General features: G+C 45.5%; 1 protein-coding gene across 2 annotated transcripts in view; it reads left to right on the top strand.

Annotated features, from left to right (window-relative positions):
- AMOTL1 (angiomotin like 1) overlaps positions 1 to 19,991 on the top strand; it is a 1,007,056-nt gene that overhangs the window by 713,673 nt on the left and 273,392 nt on the right. For both annotated transcript variants that reach the window (XM_069639243.1, XM_069639245.1), the window contains one exon: positions 6,956 to 7,100. In XM_069639243.1, the coding sequence (XP_069495344.1) occupies positions 6,956 to 7,100 (145 nt within the window). The remainder of the gene's footprint in view (positions 1 to 6,955; positions 7,101 to 19,991) is intronic.

The following is a 19,991-nucleotide window of genomic DNA, read 5'->3' as shown; positions in this document are numbered from 1 at the left end:
TCTGCTAAGAGCAGCCCAGGCTGTTAGCTGTGGTGATTTGAGGCTATTGAGCCGGAATACCAGAAGGTATAACAGTTTATTGAACAATAAATGTCCTCAATCAGAAAAAGGTGATTAATATAACCCTAGCTTTCTCTCACTAACCTAACTACCTGTTAGCTCAACTACTTTTAAATGAATCAGCTTCAAGAGTTTGCTACTTCTCCCTTTTTTAACAATACTCTTGAACTAAGTGTCCAATTTTTGATCACTGTAACTTGATGTAAACATTTTGATCTTTGTTGAAAATGTATACTCTGTTTTCTCAAACTTGTCAAAGGAGTCTCAAAAGTGATTTCTTTGCAGTCAAATTCCTGGATTTACTCTGGTTCATATTCCTCTTAATGGTACTTTTACACCATTGCTGATGAACACCTGCCAGGACACTTCCCTGACAAGTATAGAAACTACAGGGTTGTTGAGTGCTCGCGCTGCTCCAATTCACACCAAGCTTCTCCCTGATATAGGAGCAGGATTTGTATTCGCTTTGCTCTGGTCAGGCTGGGGGTAGCATTAGCACTAGACCGGACCAAGCGTAGTGTCATTAAATGTTTCAGATAAAAATTGCAATTCTCAGACACTACTAGCCACTGTCCGAAACTAAGCTTTCACACCTACTGGATTCCCCTTGAGGCACAGGACATAGATTGTCGATTTGCAGGGTGTCTTCTTGTACCGCTTAATGAAGCATATTTTCCTGCCTAACAGATGAATGTAATACGCAGAGCAATGGGCTCTGCTGAGCCAAGCCGCCAGACGCTGCTCACTGCTTGGCAATCAAGATTGAAAGACGGTTGAGAACGCATGTTAATTACCCAGCTAACAGTCTATTCCAGAGTGTCGGCGCGCCACCTACTCTTCTCACGTGGATACGGCTAGCTTGTAAATTACCTTTGAGGGAAATGGGAAGGAAAAAGTTATCCTAACCCTCATGCACACCTAAAACAGCCCTTGCGTGTTCGGCCACCGTCAAGCAAAATCTGCAGAACCTGCCAAACATCACAATTCCTCCTCGGCCTTCTGCCAACAACTTGTTTCAATTCTCGGTTGAAGACGCTACCACCCGTGGGGAAAAGGGAAGTGGAGAAAATAAAAAGAAAACACAGGCTCCCTCTGAGCAGTCATCAGGAATCTGCAGAGAGCACAGAGTACACGTTAGTTAGTTATTTCCTTTAACTACCTCCCTTCTCCTCAACCTCTCTCTGAAACTTCCAATACCTGTGACCCGCCGCAGTGTGCTGGAAGATTAATAGTAATCCTGGTAGGAATTAACTCAAAAGAATCTTTGTTTGTTTGTTTTCTTTTCTCTCGATGCTCCTACTACAGTTGTACTTGTAAAAATCTCTGTCAGAAGGCAACCGCTCTCCTTCTTTTACTTTTCCTTTTAATATCCTTCTTACAACTCTTCACTGAATCTCTACGAGCAACTTAATTTCTCGAAATGTTATGCAGTGCACGCACGGAAGAGACTAATGCCAGAAAGGCACTACTCTCTCGCGGGCTCTGAGCGCACGTCATTCTGATGGCACTCCAGTTTCGTTCCTTACTGAGCGCGGACACTGGACTCTATGGAATGGGAACTTACTGACGTTGCTGCCACCCATAATATCCCAGTCATACCGGGATATCGAGCGCCAGTAACGGTAAGGCGGGTTTGCCAGTAATCTGCCGGAATTACCGGCAGGTTACCTGTAAACGCGTGATGAGCCCCATAAACTGTATACCATAGTAAGAATTTATTAACATAATCTAATCTAATGTATAACAAGGCTGCAAATACTATGTGTGATCTTTTTCATTCTTTCAAGTATGTCAAAGATAATCTCATCTTGTACTGCCCCATTTATGCCATATTTTCCTAAACCTATAGGGGCAACCCTGTGAGTTATATATTTGTTCTTTCAACAACATACATAGGTACACATTGGAGCACCATTTAGTGGTACTCCATAATTCTTCACTACCCCCAAAGCATAGTAATAATTTTTTTTTGTTTTACTATTTAATATAGGGTTGATGTTTAGCAATATTGATACAGAGATGTGACGTCCGATAGAGGCTCTTGGGATGTCACAGAGGTGCTAGTTGTCAAAGTTGAACAATATTAGAGGGTGTGAACATCATTGACTGTATCTAGACACAACTCACAATAACTCTTTAGAGCAGTGGTTCATGGCAACCTTCAATTACTGTATAGGCTGACCTGGTCCCAGTTCTCAAATTCTTCTCGTAGGTCTGGTATAGTCATAAAGGACCAGATTGTCAACATTGCTGTACTGCTGTTGGGATACTGCTACCAAGTCAGGTTCATGTCCACCTAATGCAACAAAGCCAAATTTGAGATGGTGGGTGTAGATGTAGAGTAGGTCAATAAACTCTTGTAATTTGTTAATAGTCTCCCTCACAATGGCTTTGGTGGGGGGCCGCTGCAGCGCGACTACATACTAGATGGCCGCCAGCCACCTGAAAAGCTCTGTCAAAACGACTCCGATATCCTTTAAAAATCCTCCTTTTTCTGTAACTGTGCTGAGAAACTAACAAATAAACGAACAGCTGAGAAAATCATGCTGTCACTAATCTAAATTGGGTGAAGATCGGACCTTCGATCCAGAGAAGCACTACTCGTTCAGCTGGCTGTCCTCCGCGCCTGTCATGCTATCAGAGGTTGAGCGGGTTGATTGGAAGAGTGAGGCAGTCGCCCCTGGGTGTCCCAGGACCTGTGATGGAACCGGGTTAGCGATTTGTCCCGCCGGGCAGCTCTGCCCCCGATCCTTGAAAAGCTTCAGACGTCTTGCCGGCTCTAGCACGAATACTGCCGCTCTGGCCCCCTGCACCGGTACAGAGTTGGGCGGGGGTGAACTGACTTGTGGGGCCAAGGCTGAGGCTCTCTCCACTGCCCTACAGCCCTGTCACCGGGCCGGGGGATCCTCTCTTGGTGATGAGGAGTGTGGGCCGCCCATCGGATCTGTGCACTGCAGACACTGAAGCCCCCGGAGCTCGCGCACAGGGGGGTGATGAACACGGCCTGGGGGTGGAGCCGGGAGTGTAGAGCACAGGCCCAGCAACACATTGGGGGTGCAATCATGTCTACATTTATCCGGCAACAACGGATCACCCTACGAATAAAGTGAGTGCTGCCCTCTCCAGCTGGGTGTGTGTGAGGACCACAGGAATGCGCAATTGTTTAAACATCCTTGCTAAATCTTCCTGGACACCTGGTGGGAGCGTGTCCTGTGTTTTGCTCGCTTCCCTTGTCTTCACCCCTTAATGCGCACTTGAAAAAACACAGAATCGCTGACAGGCCTATTTGCTGTATCTAAACTGTTAAATGTTTAACATTCACTTAATCTGTCTGTGCAAACCGTTATCGGCTCAGAAATTCAAGGGCTCTGAGCGACTGTTTTTCCCCCTTGTTCTTTCCCTCCTTGAGCACTTTGAAACACTTGCCTGTGTATAGGCGCTATACAAATAAACATTACCATACCATACCGCTGCAACGAGGAACACGTGCGTAGTTGGAGTCCCTGCAGATAACAAGGAAGACCACAATTGCCCAGGAAGTGGTTGTGAGTTCTGAGTAGCCCTGCCCCAGGACCTTGAAAACTCTAATCTGTGCATGTGGGGTATGTACTTCTACTGAGAGCCGGATTGTCTGCGGTGGGCGCGTGGTGGGCTGTGCCGTTGGTTGGAGGTCTGTGCACTGGTGATCATTGGGAGGTAGGGATCCATGGCACGGTTGGATGGACTGTTCTGTCATGGGCAACCCCAAGAAGCAGGCCAAAATGTATCACTATGCTTGATGAGACCAGCATGTGCCTCCTGCTTCGACACACCCCAATCCCTCGCAGATTGATGTGAATTCACTGAATCACACTCTTCTGGCTCTCAAGAACAGCACTGACAACCTGACATGCAAGGTGGATGTCTCAGCATTGCAGCTAGGTAAACTTTTTTTTAGTCCGATTTATATTACTCTTGGCCACTAAGACACCCCTGACTATTACAACAGTTCTCCTAGATTTCACTTGGCTGGTGTGACCCCGTACGGTCAGCGACCCGTGGGCGGTTTGCAGAGGTCTTCCTTTGTTGGGAAACATGAGTGGTGAGTTGTTGGACTAAGAGAGCCCATGTGGCCTCTGTCGGCTCCCTGTTCTCTTCACAGTCACTGCATATTTGGGGTTTAATAGTTAGTTTTTTGGGGGGTGGCATGTTTTCTGCTGGTACGTTCTGGTTTCTGGCGTGGGGCGTGGCCTAAGGGGGGGGTAGTTATGCCGGTACGGTTCTACAGTTTTAATTATGAAGCACATGTGATGTTCTGTTTTCCGGGACGCTATGCCCCAGGCATATTAGTACAACACTATGTCTCCTTGTCAGGTCAGGGATATAGAACGCTGTTGGAATATTTGAGAAGACCGGGAGGGTGAGTCATTAAACATTATGTCCTGGAATATTCACGGTCTCACCAACAGTAATATATAGAGCAAGGTGAGTCGAGGCTACCTCTCCCTTTAGCGCTGGGTGGTGGTTGACAGAACACCTAAATCTAGTGTAACATGATTAGATCACACTATTGAGGCACACATATAGTTAAAACTAAATTTATTCTAAAAAGGTTTACAAAGTTGTGACGTAAAAGCAGAGACAGAACAACAAAACATAATCATCTGCATGTGAATGATCTGATTAGATTCAAAACTCTGCACAGTGCTCAATGCATAGAGGTTTGATGAGCTATAGACCAATACATAGCACATACCAAAAATGATCGACACTGTATTTGGTGTTTCTAGTTCGGATAGTTATTTGGTTCTAGGGTAGAGTCATCAAATATCATGATTCACAGAAGAATTCCAAAGAGTAGAGTAATGGATGTGGATGAGTCGCAAGTCAAACCATAATCTAAAAACAATGTAAACAAAACAACAAGTAAATGTGTGTGCCACCATGCTAGGGTGAGCCCTAAATATAGGTGCAAGAAAAAGGGGGGTGTCAACATACCTCTAATTAATGGTGAGCACCTTCGGGCTATGCATGACGATATGAAGTAATTGACGTCGTGTGTTCAGTCAGATACAGTGGGAAACCTGCAAAGGGCTATGTTGACACAGTAGGAAGCAAGAGAAATTAAGTTGCTACTGTGTTTTGGTGTTTCAAGCATTTGTGAACTTGGTTCTGTGAGGTGGAATAATTCTTTTATCATTGTATACTGATATGTTGTGTATATGTGTTTTTTAATGTTTTTTTGATACTTGTGCTATAATAAGTAAATGAATTAAAATATGATATTTTAGGAAACATCGTATATGTTATTAATTACACTATACGCAGCCAACATTTGCTAAGTGTTTGCGGTAAGATTCTTGATATTTTAGGGTGTAGTATGTTGTGTTATTGATTATGTATGTATCCCTTCCTTTGGTTGAATATATATGGGCCTGGGATCCGGCAATGCCGAGGGATATCGAAACAGGGATATTCAGCCCAGAATATGCGTTAAGACACATTTTCAGAGACTTGGTACAGAATGGCAGGTTTATTGTATGGGATACGTTGAAGGGAAAAGGCCCCTGGAATGCAGTGACAATGTTACTTATTGGTTGAGGGAAACTCTGTGCACAAGATGGTCAAACTTCCCCAAAGCTCATGGGCAGTCCCCCCTTGATGCTCTTCGTGGCTGGGCCTCCCGGAACCACTGGGATGATATCGGCTCTCTATGTTAATAAAGGCGCAGAGAGTGGGAGTACACACTACGTTCAGGTCAAAGTGGGCAGCGTCTCTGTGGAGGAAAGTCCCAGAAAACAGTAATGGGGGAAAAATATGTATGCGGTCAAGGCAGATATCCCTGAACAATAGATATTGCTTAATACATTTCAAATTAATTCATCAGATATACCTCACACCTGCCCGATTGCATAAATACCACCACGACAGATCAGCGGCATTCCCAAGGTGTCAGATGACCCCCGCGGATTACATACACATGGTGTAGGAGTGTGTACATATACAGTCCTATTGGGAAGGGATCTATGGGGTGATGAGGAAAGTGGTACCTGAAACTTGGCTTTTGGCTTGATTCGATCTAGCATCTAAACAAGACAAACTTCTTGAGATGGCCTCTTTGGTGGCGAATGCGCTGTTGGGTAAGGCCAGGAGGAGACGGATAGCCCCGACCTTACAAGAGTGGTTGTCTGCTTTGAATCTTTGCAAAAGATGGGGAACCTCTTTTCCCCATTCTTCCCAGCGGAAGCAGGCCACATGACTACTAGTCCCCCCCCCCCCTGCGCTCATAGATGGTAAAGACATGAACCCTATTGCTGTTGATGGGATCCTGTTCACCTGCTCCCTGTCTCATTCGCCCGTTTTTGGTTTGGGAATGATGTGAGGACAAGAGGTACAAGAATATGAGATGAGCCAAACATTGTATAGTAATACCCTGGACTCTGATTCCTAGAACTATCATATGGTGCTTGTTACGTGCTGATTAGTTGATAAACTATTTGATGAACCATAATTAGGTGGGGAATGATTCAGGGTGGGGGTTGGATTGGGTTGTGTTGGGTGGCGGTGGGTTGTTAGGTTTGTTTTTCCTTCTTTTTTTTCTTTTACTTTTTTCTTTTTTTCTTCTAGGCACCTTATAGTGCCTGATTTGAATTTGTAAAACTTAATAAAGAGAATTTTAAAACAATGGCTTTGGTGAAGAAAAGAAAATTGGTTACTCTTCTAAAAATTGTAAGTTTGATCATGCAAGCTTTTGTTACAAGTGGAATCCCCTATGCGTCATTTAATAAGTGGAGCAAGTGAGATCAAACCTTCTAATTGCTCTATAATGATTGTTGCATGGCTTTCCTAGAAGATAAACTGTAAAGGGCAATAGGTCATTCGCTCCAGCTAACTATGAATGTTGCATGTCGTCTAGTTCGAAATGGAAATTCAGAGGATCTCTGAAGATTACGAAAGCCTGGTTAAGAACACCACCAAGAGAGAAGCTCTGGACAAGGCTATGAAGAACAAACTGGAAGGGGAAATCAGGAGGCTGCACGACTTCAACAGAGATCTCAGAGGTACAGCTAGTCCTATACAAATACCATGTGACCATTGTTACGGTTGCCTGAGGCTAGTCAGTAAAGTTTGGTGACTGTTTTATATTCATAGGCTAAAGCATATTTCATATACTGTGCAATGGTGTGTACATCATCAAATAGATGTCTTTTTCAGATAGAATCATGTGGCTCAATGTACCCAATTTACTGCGTGGTGGTGGATATAGATGCAAGGATGTTTTTATCCGATATCAGAATGGAGCCACAGAATTGTTTTGTTCAATTTTGCCATTGCCAAAACTTAATTACCAATTGAAATGGACTAAAGGGACGTCCTTCCTTTGCATACTACAGGTAGCATGCATGCCTGCTTCACAATTCGGTTCCTTTATTCCAACAAAGCTTAACAACATAGGTTTTTGCAGTAAATTATTGCAGCCATTTAGAACAATTGGTGTTGTCCTATAAATAAGCATCATGTCATTAAGTTGAGTTTTCTTACTTGATCCCCCTTGCATGCCCATAAAGTCTGAAAGGATTATAAGTAGTACTTCTGATGAGGTTGTGTGTGCTATGAGCCGAATCCATCATATCGATATGTAGGATACATGAGAACTGGAAAAGACTGACGTGACCACCTGTTCTGCTTGAAACCTCAAACACCATCAATGGGATAGTATAAGAGACAGCAAGCTGTGACATATATATATTAATTTATTTTGTGTATACGTATGTGTGTGCATCTGTAACCTGGATGTTTATTTATTTAGTTGTTTTTTATAACACGCCTAATACCGCACCAGAGTTCGGTTTCTAAGCATGGATCCGGGATTCGAACCTCTGTTTCTCTGCATGGTCTTGCTTCCAAGACCAGCGCATTGCCCCTGTGCTATCCTCCGTTCACATCCACATCTCTGCTCACTCCACTGGCATAGAATCCTTTGTGTAACACTTTGAGTGCTCTTGGGACAGGCATGTCCAACTTGTGGCCCACCAAGCCGTTTTCTCTGGCAAGCATTGTAAAACAGAAAGTAAACATGGCTCAGAATGCCATGTTGACTTTCTGTAGTTTCCACCATCATCACTGCCCTTTCCCCTCGGAATCTTCCTAATGGCTGGTGAAGAGAAAAGGGAAGGGAAACCTTCTTCACTTACACACCATGTCATTGTGTTAACAACATGGTGTTAGCTGAAGCAGCAGAGAGTGGCTGTTAATGAGCGTGGGTCTTCTCTTGATCAACGCAGCACTGTGCACAACAAAACTCTGACTTGAGAACGAGCACAGGCAATCCGGTAAGAATGGTAGATAGGCTGGTAGGCAGGCGGGCTTGGCAGTGTCCCTGATTTAACTGTGTTGTGGGTGAAGGGTACTTGGGGTGCTGTGAATTTGATTTAACTGTGGCAGGTGCGGGGGCATGCACATGATAAAAAACATCTGGCCGTGTCCAGATGCACCTTACTTGTGAGGAGTATATAATGTAGAACGATTCTATCCTATCACTATGTAAAAATCTACAAGGCACATTCGAAAAACACCTGACATTGGAAAACATTCAATGAGGCATTTGAGGTTGCACTTATCAAATGATGGCAGAAGCTGAACATGTCATGATGATCCTTACATATGATGAATCTAGCAGACATATGAGACATTGGGTGGCATTAGATGATATTACTTAGGCATGAGAAAGAACACTTGATATACCATATGCTGACACAACAAGCACAAGTCTCTTCCTTGCATATGGTAGCTCTGAGGTATATAACAACATGACATACTTTAGATGCCATTACTAAGGCCTTTGAAGCTGCATTTGGGGATATGGTAGCAGTACCTCCACCTGTGAGGCTGTAACTTACATATAGTGACTATACCAGGCAAATAATAAGGTATTAGCTGGCAATGCATAGCATTAGTGAAGTATTTAAAGCTGAAACTAGCATGTAATGGCACTACATGTGCATGTGAGGCTGTACAATTTTATTGTTGCATTTACTTTGTTTTTTATTTTGGATTTAGAACCAAATTTGCAATCCATGTTCTTTGTCCTGTAATGTCATTTGCTTTAAAGGTCCTGTGACATTGCGTCTTTATCTGGTAACGTTTCCTAGGATATCCTTGAGCATGTCCCACTTGATGAAAGAATGGTTATGACCCGGCCCCATACACAAAAAGGTTGGAGAAGCCTGCCTTCGGACATATATACTAGGTGGCGTTGTGGAATGTGTGACTTGGCTCAAATCGACTTTCCTACATATATATATATATATATTTCTGAGGCTTGTGGAATCTGCTTAGATCACATGCTGTGCATAGTCCGACATCTAGTGGTAGCTGCAGAGTTTTACAGTAGTTGTTTTTGCGAAACTCAAAAATGGACGTCGAAATATGGGGTGCAGTAATACTATCCCTAGTGTGACGTCCCCTGTACCCATGTTCCCTCACACGTGTAGGTCCCTCAGATTGTTTTTTTCCGCCATACTAGCCGGATGCATGTTGCGGAGTTCCTTCGGCTCTTAGCCGTTTTATAGTTCAATTACCGTTAATACTTCTCCTTTCCTCCTCCCACCGTACGCCGAAGAAGATCGGAGAAATCAACCGTCGAGGACTGCCACGACGGACTCCGGCCTTGGAAGGCCTCTGGCCTCGGCCCTATACAGTAGGGAGAATGGGGGGGTGGTCATATAGGCTCTTTATTCCCCCTATATATATATATATATATATATATATATATATATATATATATATATATATATATATATATATATATTCGCCCCCCTGCCATATTGTACAATATGGAGAGTACTCCATTCAAATTCTGGCCGAAATGCAATAGGAAGTTTCCCTCGGTGGATAAGCACCTTCCGTGCAATCTGTGTGTAACGACCCAGACAATGGGGACTGCAAAACCCGCGAATATGGGAAGGAGATTCCCGGGGTGGGAGAAGAACCAACCCCGACCCTCATGAAAGGCGAGGGTTACTCAAGTAACAATACCCGACATGTTCAGAAACGAGCCGCCACTATGTCAGCCGGCAGACACGCGGCTGCTAAAGCGGCCCCGCGAAGACTAACTCCCCGAGTTCGGTGAAGGAGAAGCGGAGAGCCGCGTCCGAAAGGGAGGGGCTCGCATTGCAAGCGCGACGCTGACAACAAAGGGGAGAGGAGAGAGAGACCCTAGCCGCGGTGGAGACCCGACTCTACAGCCGAGCGGCGGTTGTTGGAAGCAACCCAGGGACGGGGAAAAAGAAACAGTCACCAAGCAGGGACACCGCCCGCGAAGAAGAAACAGTCACCACGCGGGGACGCCGCCCGCGAAGAAGAAACAGTCACCACGCGGGGACGCCGTCCACGTGTTGTGCTTCAACCGCGGGCAGGAGGAGGGTGAACTACTGCACAGTAGTACAAAGCACGTAGGGAGCAATCACTCACAAGGGATACCCAGCCCAACCAGGCTTCGCCACAAATTACAAAACCACTTCACAACCAACCCTTACCTGGGCTACCAAAGGGCATTCCGGGGAACAGATGCAGGAAGGTGCAGGACGATGGGGTCACAGGGAAAAGGGGGCGGGCCTGGAGGGTTTCTTATGGTCTAAGACAGGAAGTAGAACTTGATTGGCCAATTGCACCCGGCATATATAAAAAGAGCAAGTTGGTTTGCAGAAGGGTGTTCATTGTTGTTCTCCTCGCAGAACCGATCAGACGTGGATTCCGGAGCTACGGGGAGCACCTGGGCGTATGAGGACTAGGAGAAAGAAGCCTGCCAGAGGTCCATACATCGTGCCCTACAAGGAAGCAGAGGAAAAAACCATTGCTCAAAACAAAGGAACATCAGGAAGACTTCTTCAAAAAGAACTTTGTGTTATTTTCTGCCCTGCATTTTGTTAAGTCTGAATAAAGACCAGCATTTTTATTTTCCTTCAACCCGCCTGTTTTGTCTCATTGACACTGTGTCTCCCACGAGACCAGCCTGAGGCTACATGTCGAGCCTGCAAGCTCTTCAAGCCGAAGACCCTTAAGGACAGCTCAACTAAACACTGGGCCCACTACGCCAGGCAACTAGAGGCGATGGACGTAGAAGGGACATTCAGCGATGGCAGCAACGCCGCCGAATCGGACGGCAAGGGCAAAGGGGTGACTTCGAACACCCGTGCGCAGGCCCCCGACCTCGAAGGACTGGCTGGCGAAAGCCCTACACATTCTAACACCACTAAACACATCAGCCCTGGCCGTGACTCGACACGTGTCGAGCGAGCGGCACCGGACTACACCACGAGAGCGGTCCAATGAATCTTTGTACTCTGGGTGTTCGCGTTCACCTCATGGCAAGGCCCAACCGTCTTCGGTTGGAAAAGGTGTCGCCCGATCAACCGTTCCCGAGGCCCAGTCGTCGGATGACGATACCGCCCGGCACCCTCTAGAGGCTAGACGCGCTGCGTCTGACCGTACACCCGAGTTTCGACGTCCTTCTTCGAATCCCGCCTCTGAAACTCGACACGATGCGTCGGACCCCTCGGTGGCCCCTAAAAAGTCTAGTAAACACTCCTCTAGCCATCGGGGGAGGTGATAAACACAAAGACATCTTCGGATGCCCATGTTCATAGGGAGAAGCATAAGGCCCCAAAGGTAACAGGGAAGTCCAAAGTTTTGGAACCTACCGCAAAATCAAAACTCATTCCTCCCACTGCTGAGGATATGGGCACTGATGAGGAACTAGAACCAGTAATTATTCCTAGCTCTAAAGAGTGGAGCTCAGCAGACATTGACAGGGTCATGAAAATATTAAGTTTCATGGCTAACTTTTATGAAAAGGACCCCAACTACTTTTGTAGTTACTCTAACACCCCTCCCACCTCTGCCCCTTCTGGGTTCAAGGTAACACATGTGTCCCCTCAACCCCCTACTAAGAGGCTCTGCTCAGACGCCCCTTTCCAGGGCTTGGTCACAGACCCTTTTGTGGTGGAGCCTTACCACCCTGATTCATATTGTGATGAAACAGAGCCTCAATATGTTGTTGACCAGGCGGGTGACCCTTATTATGGGGATGACGAAGACCAGTAAGAGGATAATGAAGCTGAATCTTACAACATTAACTCCCCAGTTCCTAAAGACCCCGGTGCATGACTCCCCTGTAGACAACCAACCCCTCCTTAATGAGGTGCTGGCTAAGGCGGCTGCCCACTTTAGTATTGACACACAGGGTGTTCAGGAAGACGGGGATTTCGCTGAGGAAATCCTAGGGGCTAAGAAAGCTATTACTCAGGCTATCCCATTGCTAAAGTCCATCCAGCGCAGAATTGATCCCTCGCTGCAGACCCCAAATCTCACTCGAGAATCCGCGGGTCGAGAAATTGTTCCGTGCCGCACCCTCCAATCGCCTGTACATGAGGGGTCAATTAAAACCTGATTCCCTGGTAGTGACAACCACCAGGAAGAGGGCAGGCACCCTGCTTGCTTCCTCAGAAGCACCTCCTGATAAGGAGAGCAAACATCTCTATGGTCTGGGAAGGAAAGTTGCCCCCACTGCGGCCTATCAGACAAGAATTGCCAACAGCGCCACCCTTTTGGCAAGCTACAATTGCCATCAGTGGGAGGAAGTGTTCGCCTTGGTTTCCTCCGCACCTGACCCCTTAAAGAGCCAGTTGGCTCGGGTGCCAGCAGAGGGGAGATCTGTGTCAGGCTGCATGTTAAAGACTAACTTTGATGCAGTGGATAATGCTGGGAGGTTAATCGCCGAGGGCACTGTTATCAAGCGTCACCCTTGGCTTAGACAGTCAGGTTTCAAATCTGAAACCCAAACAACCCTAATAGATATGCCTGTGGAGCCGAATGTACTATTCGGCAAGGCAGTTGAGGAAGCTTTGAAAACGGCAAAGGATGAGTACGAGACCCTGAAATCTCTTGGCCAACTCACCAACAAACCCTCTTGACAGAGGGGTAACAACAATTTTCTCCACTTTCGGGGCAAAAATTCCCAAAGGGGTTCCAATTATTACCAAAACCAGGGAACTTCATGGGGTAACAACCAAACCCAGTCCTCACAGGGCTACCCCAGAGGGCAGAGCAGGGGTAACACACAGGGTAGAGGCAGCCCCGCCAGAGGTGGTACGCCACCCAACAAGCAGTGACGTTCCGCTTCAGATCCCCTCCCATGCATCCCCAGTAGGGGGGCTCATTTCCACTTTCACCCACACATGGGAGGGGATCACTTTGGACAGATGGGTGCTGTCCACAGTGCCCGGAGGATACTGCATAGAGTTGCTAAGGCACCCCCAAGACCATCCTCCGTGACAAAGAATACACTCGCTGGAACATCAAAAGATCCTCCTCAAGGAAATCGCTGTTCTGCTAGCAAAGGACGCCATAGAAGTCGTCTCGGTTAACCAGGTAAACACGGTATTTATTCAACGTACTTCCTTGTGCCAAAAAAAATCTGACAATGCGCCCAGTATTAGATTTGCGCCCTGCAAACAGGTATGTCAAGCCACAAAAATTCTGCATGACTACACTACAAGAGGTAATCCCTCTACTAAAAAAGGTGGATTACATGGCAACATTGGATATGAAAGATGCCTATTTTCATATTTCAATGTTCCCAGCGCACAGAAGATTCTTGTGTTTCAAGATAGACAACCAGCACTACCAATTCAAGGTGCTGCCCTTTGGAATAGCCTTGGCTCTAAGGGTATTCACCAAGGTACTGGTGGTGGTGGTGGTGGTGGTGCACCTACTCAGGGAGGCTATCCCAGTGTACCCTTACCTGGATGACTGGCTCATTGCAGGGGAGTCCCCTCTAATTTGCAGACTAAACATTCAAAGAACCATCAACCTCCTCTTCCAATTGAGCTTCTCAATCAACGAGAAAAAGTCAAGCTTGGTGCCAAGCACCTCAAAACAATTCCTTGGAGCTGTCCTAAATACCCAAGAGGGGTTGGCCTTCCCATTAGAGGAAAGAATTCAAAATTTGGTCCTGCAAATTCCTCAATATCAGGCCGTTCGCCAAATAAGTGTGCGCAAAGCTATTTGTTTGCTAGGCATAATGGCGTCTTGCATTTACCTGGTTCCCCACGCCCGTCTGCGCATGCGACCCATGCAGGAATGGTTAGCGAAACAGTGGTCTCAGGCAAGTGGTCAGTGGGACGATCTAGTGGTCGTTCCGCCAACACTAGTACAGAGTCTTTGCTGGTGGACAAGGGAGAATCTTACAAAAGGGAAACCCTTCTGCGATCCAGAGATACAAGCCGTTGTCGCAACAGACTCTTCCCTGGCAGGGTGGGGAGCTCACTACCTTCACCACACAGCTCAGGGTCTCTGGTCTCATACGGTGACTCAGAACCACATCAATCTGCTAGAACTTCTGGCAGTCTTCAGAGCGCTTCGGCCATTCGAATCCCTCCTATCCAACCAGCCAGTGCAGATCCTAACAGACCGCACGACTGCAATGTTTTACTTAAACAAACAGGGGGGCACTCGGTCTCAAAATCTGTCCAAGCTTGCTCAGAAAATTTGGAAATGGGCATTCAAACAGAAGATTTACCTATCATCCCAACATGTTCCAGGAGAACTCAACTCGGTAGCAGACGCTCTGAGCAGAGATCCCCTCTCAGAGGAACACGAGTGGCGACTACACGAAGAGGTCGTAGGAGACCTCTTCTCTCAGTGGAGTTTCCCCACTATAGACCTACTGGCCACAAGCGAAAACAGGCAATGCCCAAACTTCGCATCCAGGTTCCCCCAGCCAGGCTCCAAGTGGAACGCCCTATGGATGAATTTGTCGGGGATATTTGCCTACGCTTTTCCATCAAACCCCTCTGATGAGGAAAGTGGTGAACAAGATCCACAGAGAACTGATGACGCTCATCCTAGTTGCTCCTATGTGGGCGAGACAACCATGGTATCCACACCTGCCCAAACTGGCCGTGTGCGACCCCATCAAACTCCTGTGCCGGTACAACTTACTCTCCCAGCACGAGGGGCTAACAGTGCATCCTCAGCCCAACTCGATGAACTTGGCAGCATGGCTCCTGAAGTCATAGAGTTCGGACATCTCAATCTACCACAGAGATGTATGGATATCTTGAAAGAGTCAAGAAAATCGAACACAAGGCAATGTTACTATGATAAATGGAAAAGATTCGTAATTTGGTGCCAGAACAAGCAAATCAACCCCGTCGATTCTACTCCTTCAAACATTCTAACCTATATGCTCCACTTACTCGATGCAGGGTTAGTGTTTAACTCGCTAAAGGTGCACCTGGCGGCTTTGTCAGCCTACATCACTTCCCATAACAAGGTCTCATGGTGGAAGGTACCAGTCATCAAAGCTTTTATGGAAGAGGTAAAGAGACTCCACCTTCCAATTTCAAACCCACCGCCAGGTTGGGACCTTAATGTCATACTCGCTAAGCTCATGGGACCTCCCTTTGAGCCTATGCACAAGTCTAGTCTCAAACACCTGACTTATAAAACTGCCTTCTTAGTAGCCATGACTTCCATAAGAAGGGTCAGTGTAATCCAAGCTCTGTCAGTGCAGGATCCTTTCTTTACTATACATAAAGACAAACTGGTTTTACACACTCACCCTAGGTTCTCACCTAAGTTCATTTCCAAATTCCATGTTAACCAGTCTATTGAGCTACCGGCTTTCTTCCAGGAACCCAAAAGCTCTGCTGAGGTAAAACTCCACACACTAGATGTGAGGAGGGAGGTCCTCTACTATGTATACAAGACCAGACCGCTAAAAAAACAGATCAACTGTTTGCCTCCATAGCGCCAGGCTATAGTGATAGCCAGATAGTCAGATGGATAGTCAGATGTATCCAACTGTGCTCTTCCGTTTCAGATAAAACACTGCCTTTTATGCCAAGGGCCCACTCTACAAGAGGTACTGGAGCCACTCTGGCTTTCATTGCAAATGTCCCCTTAGACAGTATTTGAAAAGCAGCTACATGGAGCTCTATACATACTTTCACTCAGCACTACTGCATTGACACTCATTCCAAGACACATCCACAAGTGGGACAAGCTGTTCTAAGACATTTATTGCTCATGAACCTTCTCTCATCGCACCTCCTTCTGCCACTGCTCGCTAATCTATGCACAGCATGAGATCTAAGCAGATTCCACAAGCCTCAGAAGGGATACATTACTCACCGTAATCGTATTTCTGTTGCTTGTATCTGCTTTGATTCACATGCGACCCACCCTTCCTCCCCTTGGAGAGAAGGCGCATGGATGCATATGAGCTTGTCTGATATACAACTGTACTCACACTACTCCTCAGGCTACCTCATGTCAGAAAAAATACAATCTGAGGGACATACACGCATGAGGGATCATGGGTATAGGGGACATCACACTAGGGATAGTATTACTGACACGCCCTATTTCGACGTCCATTTTCGAGTTTTGAAAACAACAACTGTAATACTCTGCAGCTACCACTAGATGTCGGCTTATGCACAGCATGTGAATCTAAGCAGATACAAGCATCAGAAATAAGATTACGGTGAGTAATGTATCCCATATATATTGATTCATTGAAAAATCTTTGTTAAAGGGACATTATGGTTAAGTTGCACTAATAAAAACCTATCAAATTCATGGAAAATGTGTGTTAAAGGGACATTATGGTTACAAGTAAAACCGAAAAACCCAAGAAATTCGCCAGTTATGGTAAGCTGTGCAACCATAACTCGCACCACCGCCATACACTGCGAACACTAACACCCAGAACAAAGATGACATCACAAATGACATCATCTATGGCATCATTTTTGGACCTACATTTTAGCCAATTTAAAAAGAACTACTTGATTGAGTTTCACCAAATTTGCAAAACCATACTTTTGGAACCAAGCTGCCGCTCCTCACACAAGCTTGGTGAAAATCTGTCCAGCGTTTTGAGCTGTAGGCGTGAGCACATTTTTCTTTATTTTTCCAGTATGAGGATTTCAAATGTTTTGGGATCCCTGCACCTCCTACCCCCCTATAAACTTCCCCCCCTCACGAAACTGCACCAAACTTTGCATAATCTTTCGGAGGTGGCCATATACTTTTCATGCAAAGTTTGGTGAGTTTTCCTCGAAAGCGCCAAAGTTATAATCCGCCCAAACAGGTTTCTTCCTATGGGTTGAGCATCTTAACCATAACTACACTGCTGCTAAGGCACTAAGGCAGGCTGTGTAAAAAAAAAAAAAAAAATATATATATATATATATATATATATATATATATATATACACACACACACACACAGAATGTGTGTCATTTTACCACAAGATGTTTGTATATACGCGTCTCAATTTGAGGGTCACAGGCCGTAAGTCGTGATTACCCACTCCTTCCCCCAAGGGAGTGGAAGCGTGCGAGAACTCAAAAGGCGATTCTATGTCAGGTGATATTATTGGATTTTGACGTTACTATAATTTTCAAGGGATTCTTTGCTCCTGCTGGGAGAACGGTGGAGGTTCAAGAGTGTTTGTGTGGATTGCCTATCACAGTGAAAGCTTTAGTTACTGGGAGAGTAATTATTAAGTTGTATCAGTTCATGCACAGAAAATGCTTACTGTTTGAGGTGAAATACTGCTAGGACCATATGTTGCCCGTGGGTGCAAATGCCTTGGTGGGGTGTTTCTCAAGGGAATATTAGTCCTATTCTGCCTACACCTAAGTGACTCACTTTCTCACTTTTCATTTCCTTCATTTTTGCCACTGCAGCTTTAAAAAATGTGGGTGGTTGTAAGGTTGGATTCAATCAGCTGATACCAAGAGAAGAAATCTTGTTGCACAGGCTCTGAAAAACAGTGAGTACAAACTTCCTTTAGAATGGTAGGGTATACAATCTTAGAAAGCACACGTTCCTCAAGGACCGATTAGCGCCAAGTCTAAGCAGAAGGCTGGTAGCAAGAGAAAGAAACAAAGATAGTGGAAATGCTAGGCCTTACTGGCTTTGTGTAATTCAAGATGTTCAGGAACGGCATAGAGGGTTGCTGGGAGAGGGGCTTTGGGATCGCCAGAGAGTAATGGGCAAGTAATGAAAAGGAATAGCCACCTTTTTATCTCGTTCCATTTTTAAGTGGTGAATAGATACTGGATGTAGTGAAACTTAGCAGATGGAATGAGGAGGAACATGAGTTTTTCTCAGAGGAACTTGGGCACAGGACCATAACAGGATTGGTGAGCCATACACAATGTTTTAAAGGAAATCCATTCCTTAACAGCAAGCCGGTTGTGAATGCGAATAAGAGGGGTTATAGGGTTTGGAATGTTTTTCACAATATTTTGAATAAGCTATAATCATTAGTGAGGTATTAGGGAAGGCCATGTACAAAGAGTTAACATAATTCAGATTGCAGAAAATAGCTCTCAAAACTGGGGAGATATGAATCCTCTTTAGAGGCCTCACTATGGACCTTTCTTGTAATAGTCATCACCTTCCTAATCCAATGAAGAACATATTATCGCCCTCTCTCCTAACAAGCCCCTGCCCTGTTAGACCATTACAGTGGTGAATAGCACAGTATAAAACATTTAACTTGACATAATACCCCTTGCTGTTAACCCACTCGGGGGCCTACTGAACATGTTTATTGTATGGATGTGGTAACATTCAGATATATGATGTGTCTTTTATGGTAAAGAAGTTTCAGCACATGTTCTGGGGCTTTGCCGGGTGTGTGTAGCACTCAGATATGCAGACTATTGGTGTATCATGTATGTGACCGTGCAACATGTCCCCTCAGATACGGAGATTGTGATCAACACACACATATGGTACGCATCAAATAGAACCCCAATTCTTTGACAAGCAGTAAGTGTTTCATACATATGTGCATTGGACACAGTACACTGGCATGTGCATGACTGAAGATCTAGAAACGGAACCCTCAAATATTACGAATAATGGTCCAAAATGGTGGCTTTTCTTCTTGCTTAATTAATGTGTGTGATAAACATAGCTCATGATCACTATCCACCCAGTGACACACTCCTCATTGGAAAACACACCAGTGACTCTATAACGCTTACTTTGTCTCCACAGGAGCGTAATGATCCAAGAGCCCTGTTGATCTGCTAAAACTGGTTCTTTAAGGATTTTTTCCTGTCATGAAAGAGAGATAACAAGAAGGGAGGTACTGTAATTACTATGAATGGTAAATTCTACTAGGGCTCCCTCCTGCCTACCACCCTGAAGAAGCTCCCCCTTTATTTCTAAGGCCCACACTCTCCTCACCTGTGTTTTAGGAGCTCTCCATCCTGCAATCACACAGGGGTGTGTAGATGTTGAGGTTCAGAAGACTAAGATGCTGTTGAACTTTTTCTTGAGGTAGGTTGGCGCGCTTGCTATAGTTGAAGCGCACTAAACGGGTGTCTTCGGTAACCTGATAAGGCTTTTTTTATTGTGGTAAGTATGCGTGTGTATCAGAGAAAAGCTCTGCACAGCGTAAGTTCGTTTTCAAAAACGACAGCCTTTTTCTGTTCGTTATTTAACTATGGTACCTTGTATTGCAGGTCTTCGGAAGTCAGAAAAAACCTTGGAATGTTGCTGCGGCTGCGAAAGAAAGCTGATGACTGAACTGGGAACTATGACGGTAGAAAATCTTCTGTTGGAGGACTGCGGCGGCGGAAACCTTGGTCAGGTAATACTAGTCTGTGGTCTTAAGATATTCTGTGAGTGTTTCAGGTTATTAACATTACTTTTCTTTTATTCTGCAGATTCTGTGAGCTGAGCGCCGGTAGCGTTACACCGCTGTCAGCGGACATAACGCGAAGCATGCGTTACGGCGGAGGCGGGGCTTATATAGCCATCAATGCCCAATGTCTGGTTCTCTATTATAACTTATCAGTGAACAAATGGCGCCCATTTTAGGGGTATTGGGATATGTAAGTCTATGGTTAACTTAATA

The sequence above is a fragment of the Ambystoma mexicanum genome, chromosome 7q, assembly GCF_040938575.1.
Source record: "Ambystoma mexicanum isolate Mex_15411 chromosome 7q, UKY_AmexF1_1, whole genome shotgun sequence".
Taxonomy (NCBI): Eukaryota; Metazoa; Chordata; class Amphibia; order Caudata; family Ambystomatidae; genus Ambystoma; species Ambystoma mexicanum.
The sequence above is the reverse complement of the archived record's forward strand: the minus strand, read 5'-3'. Positions and strand labels throughout refer to the sequence as shown.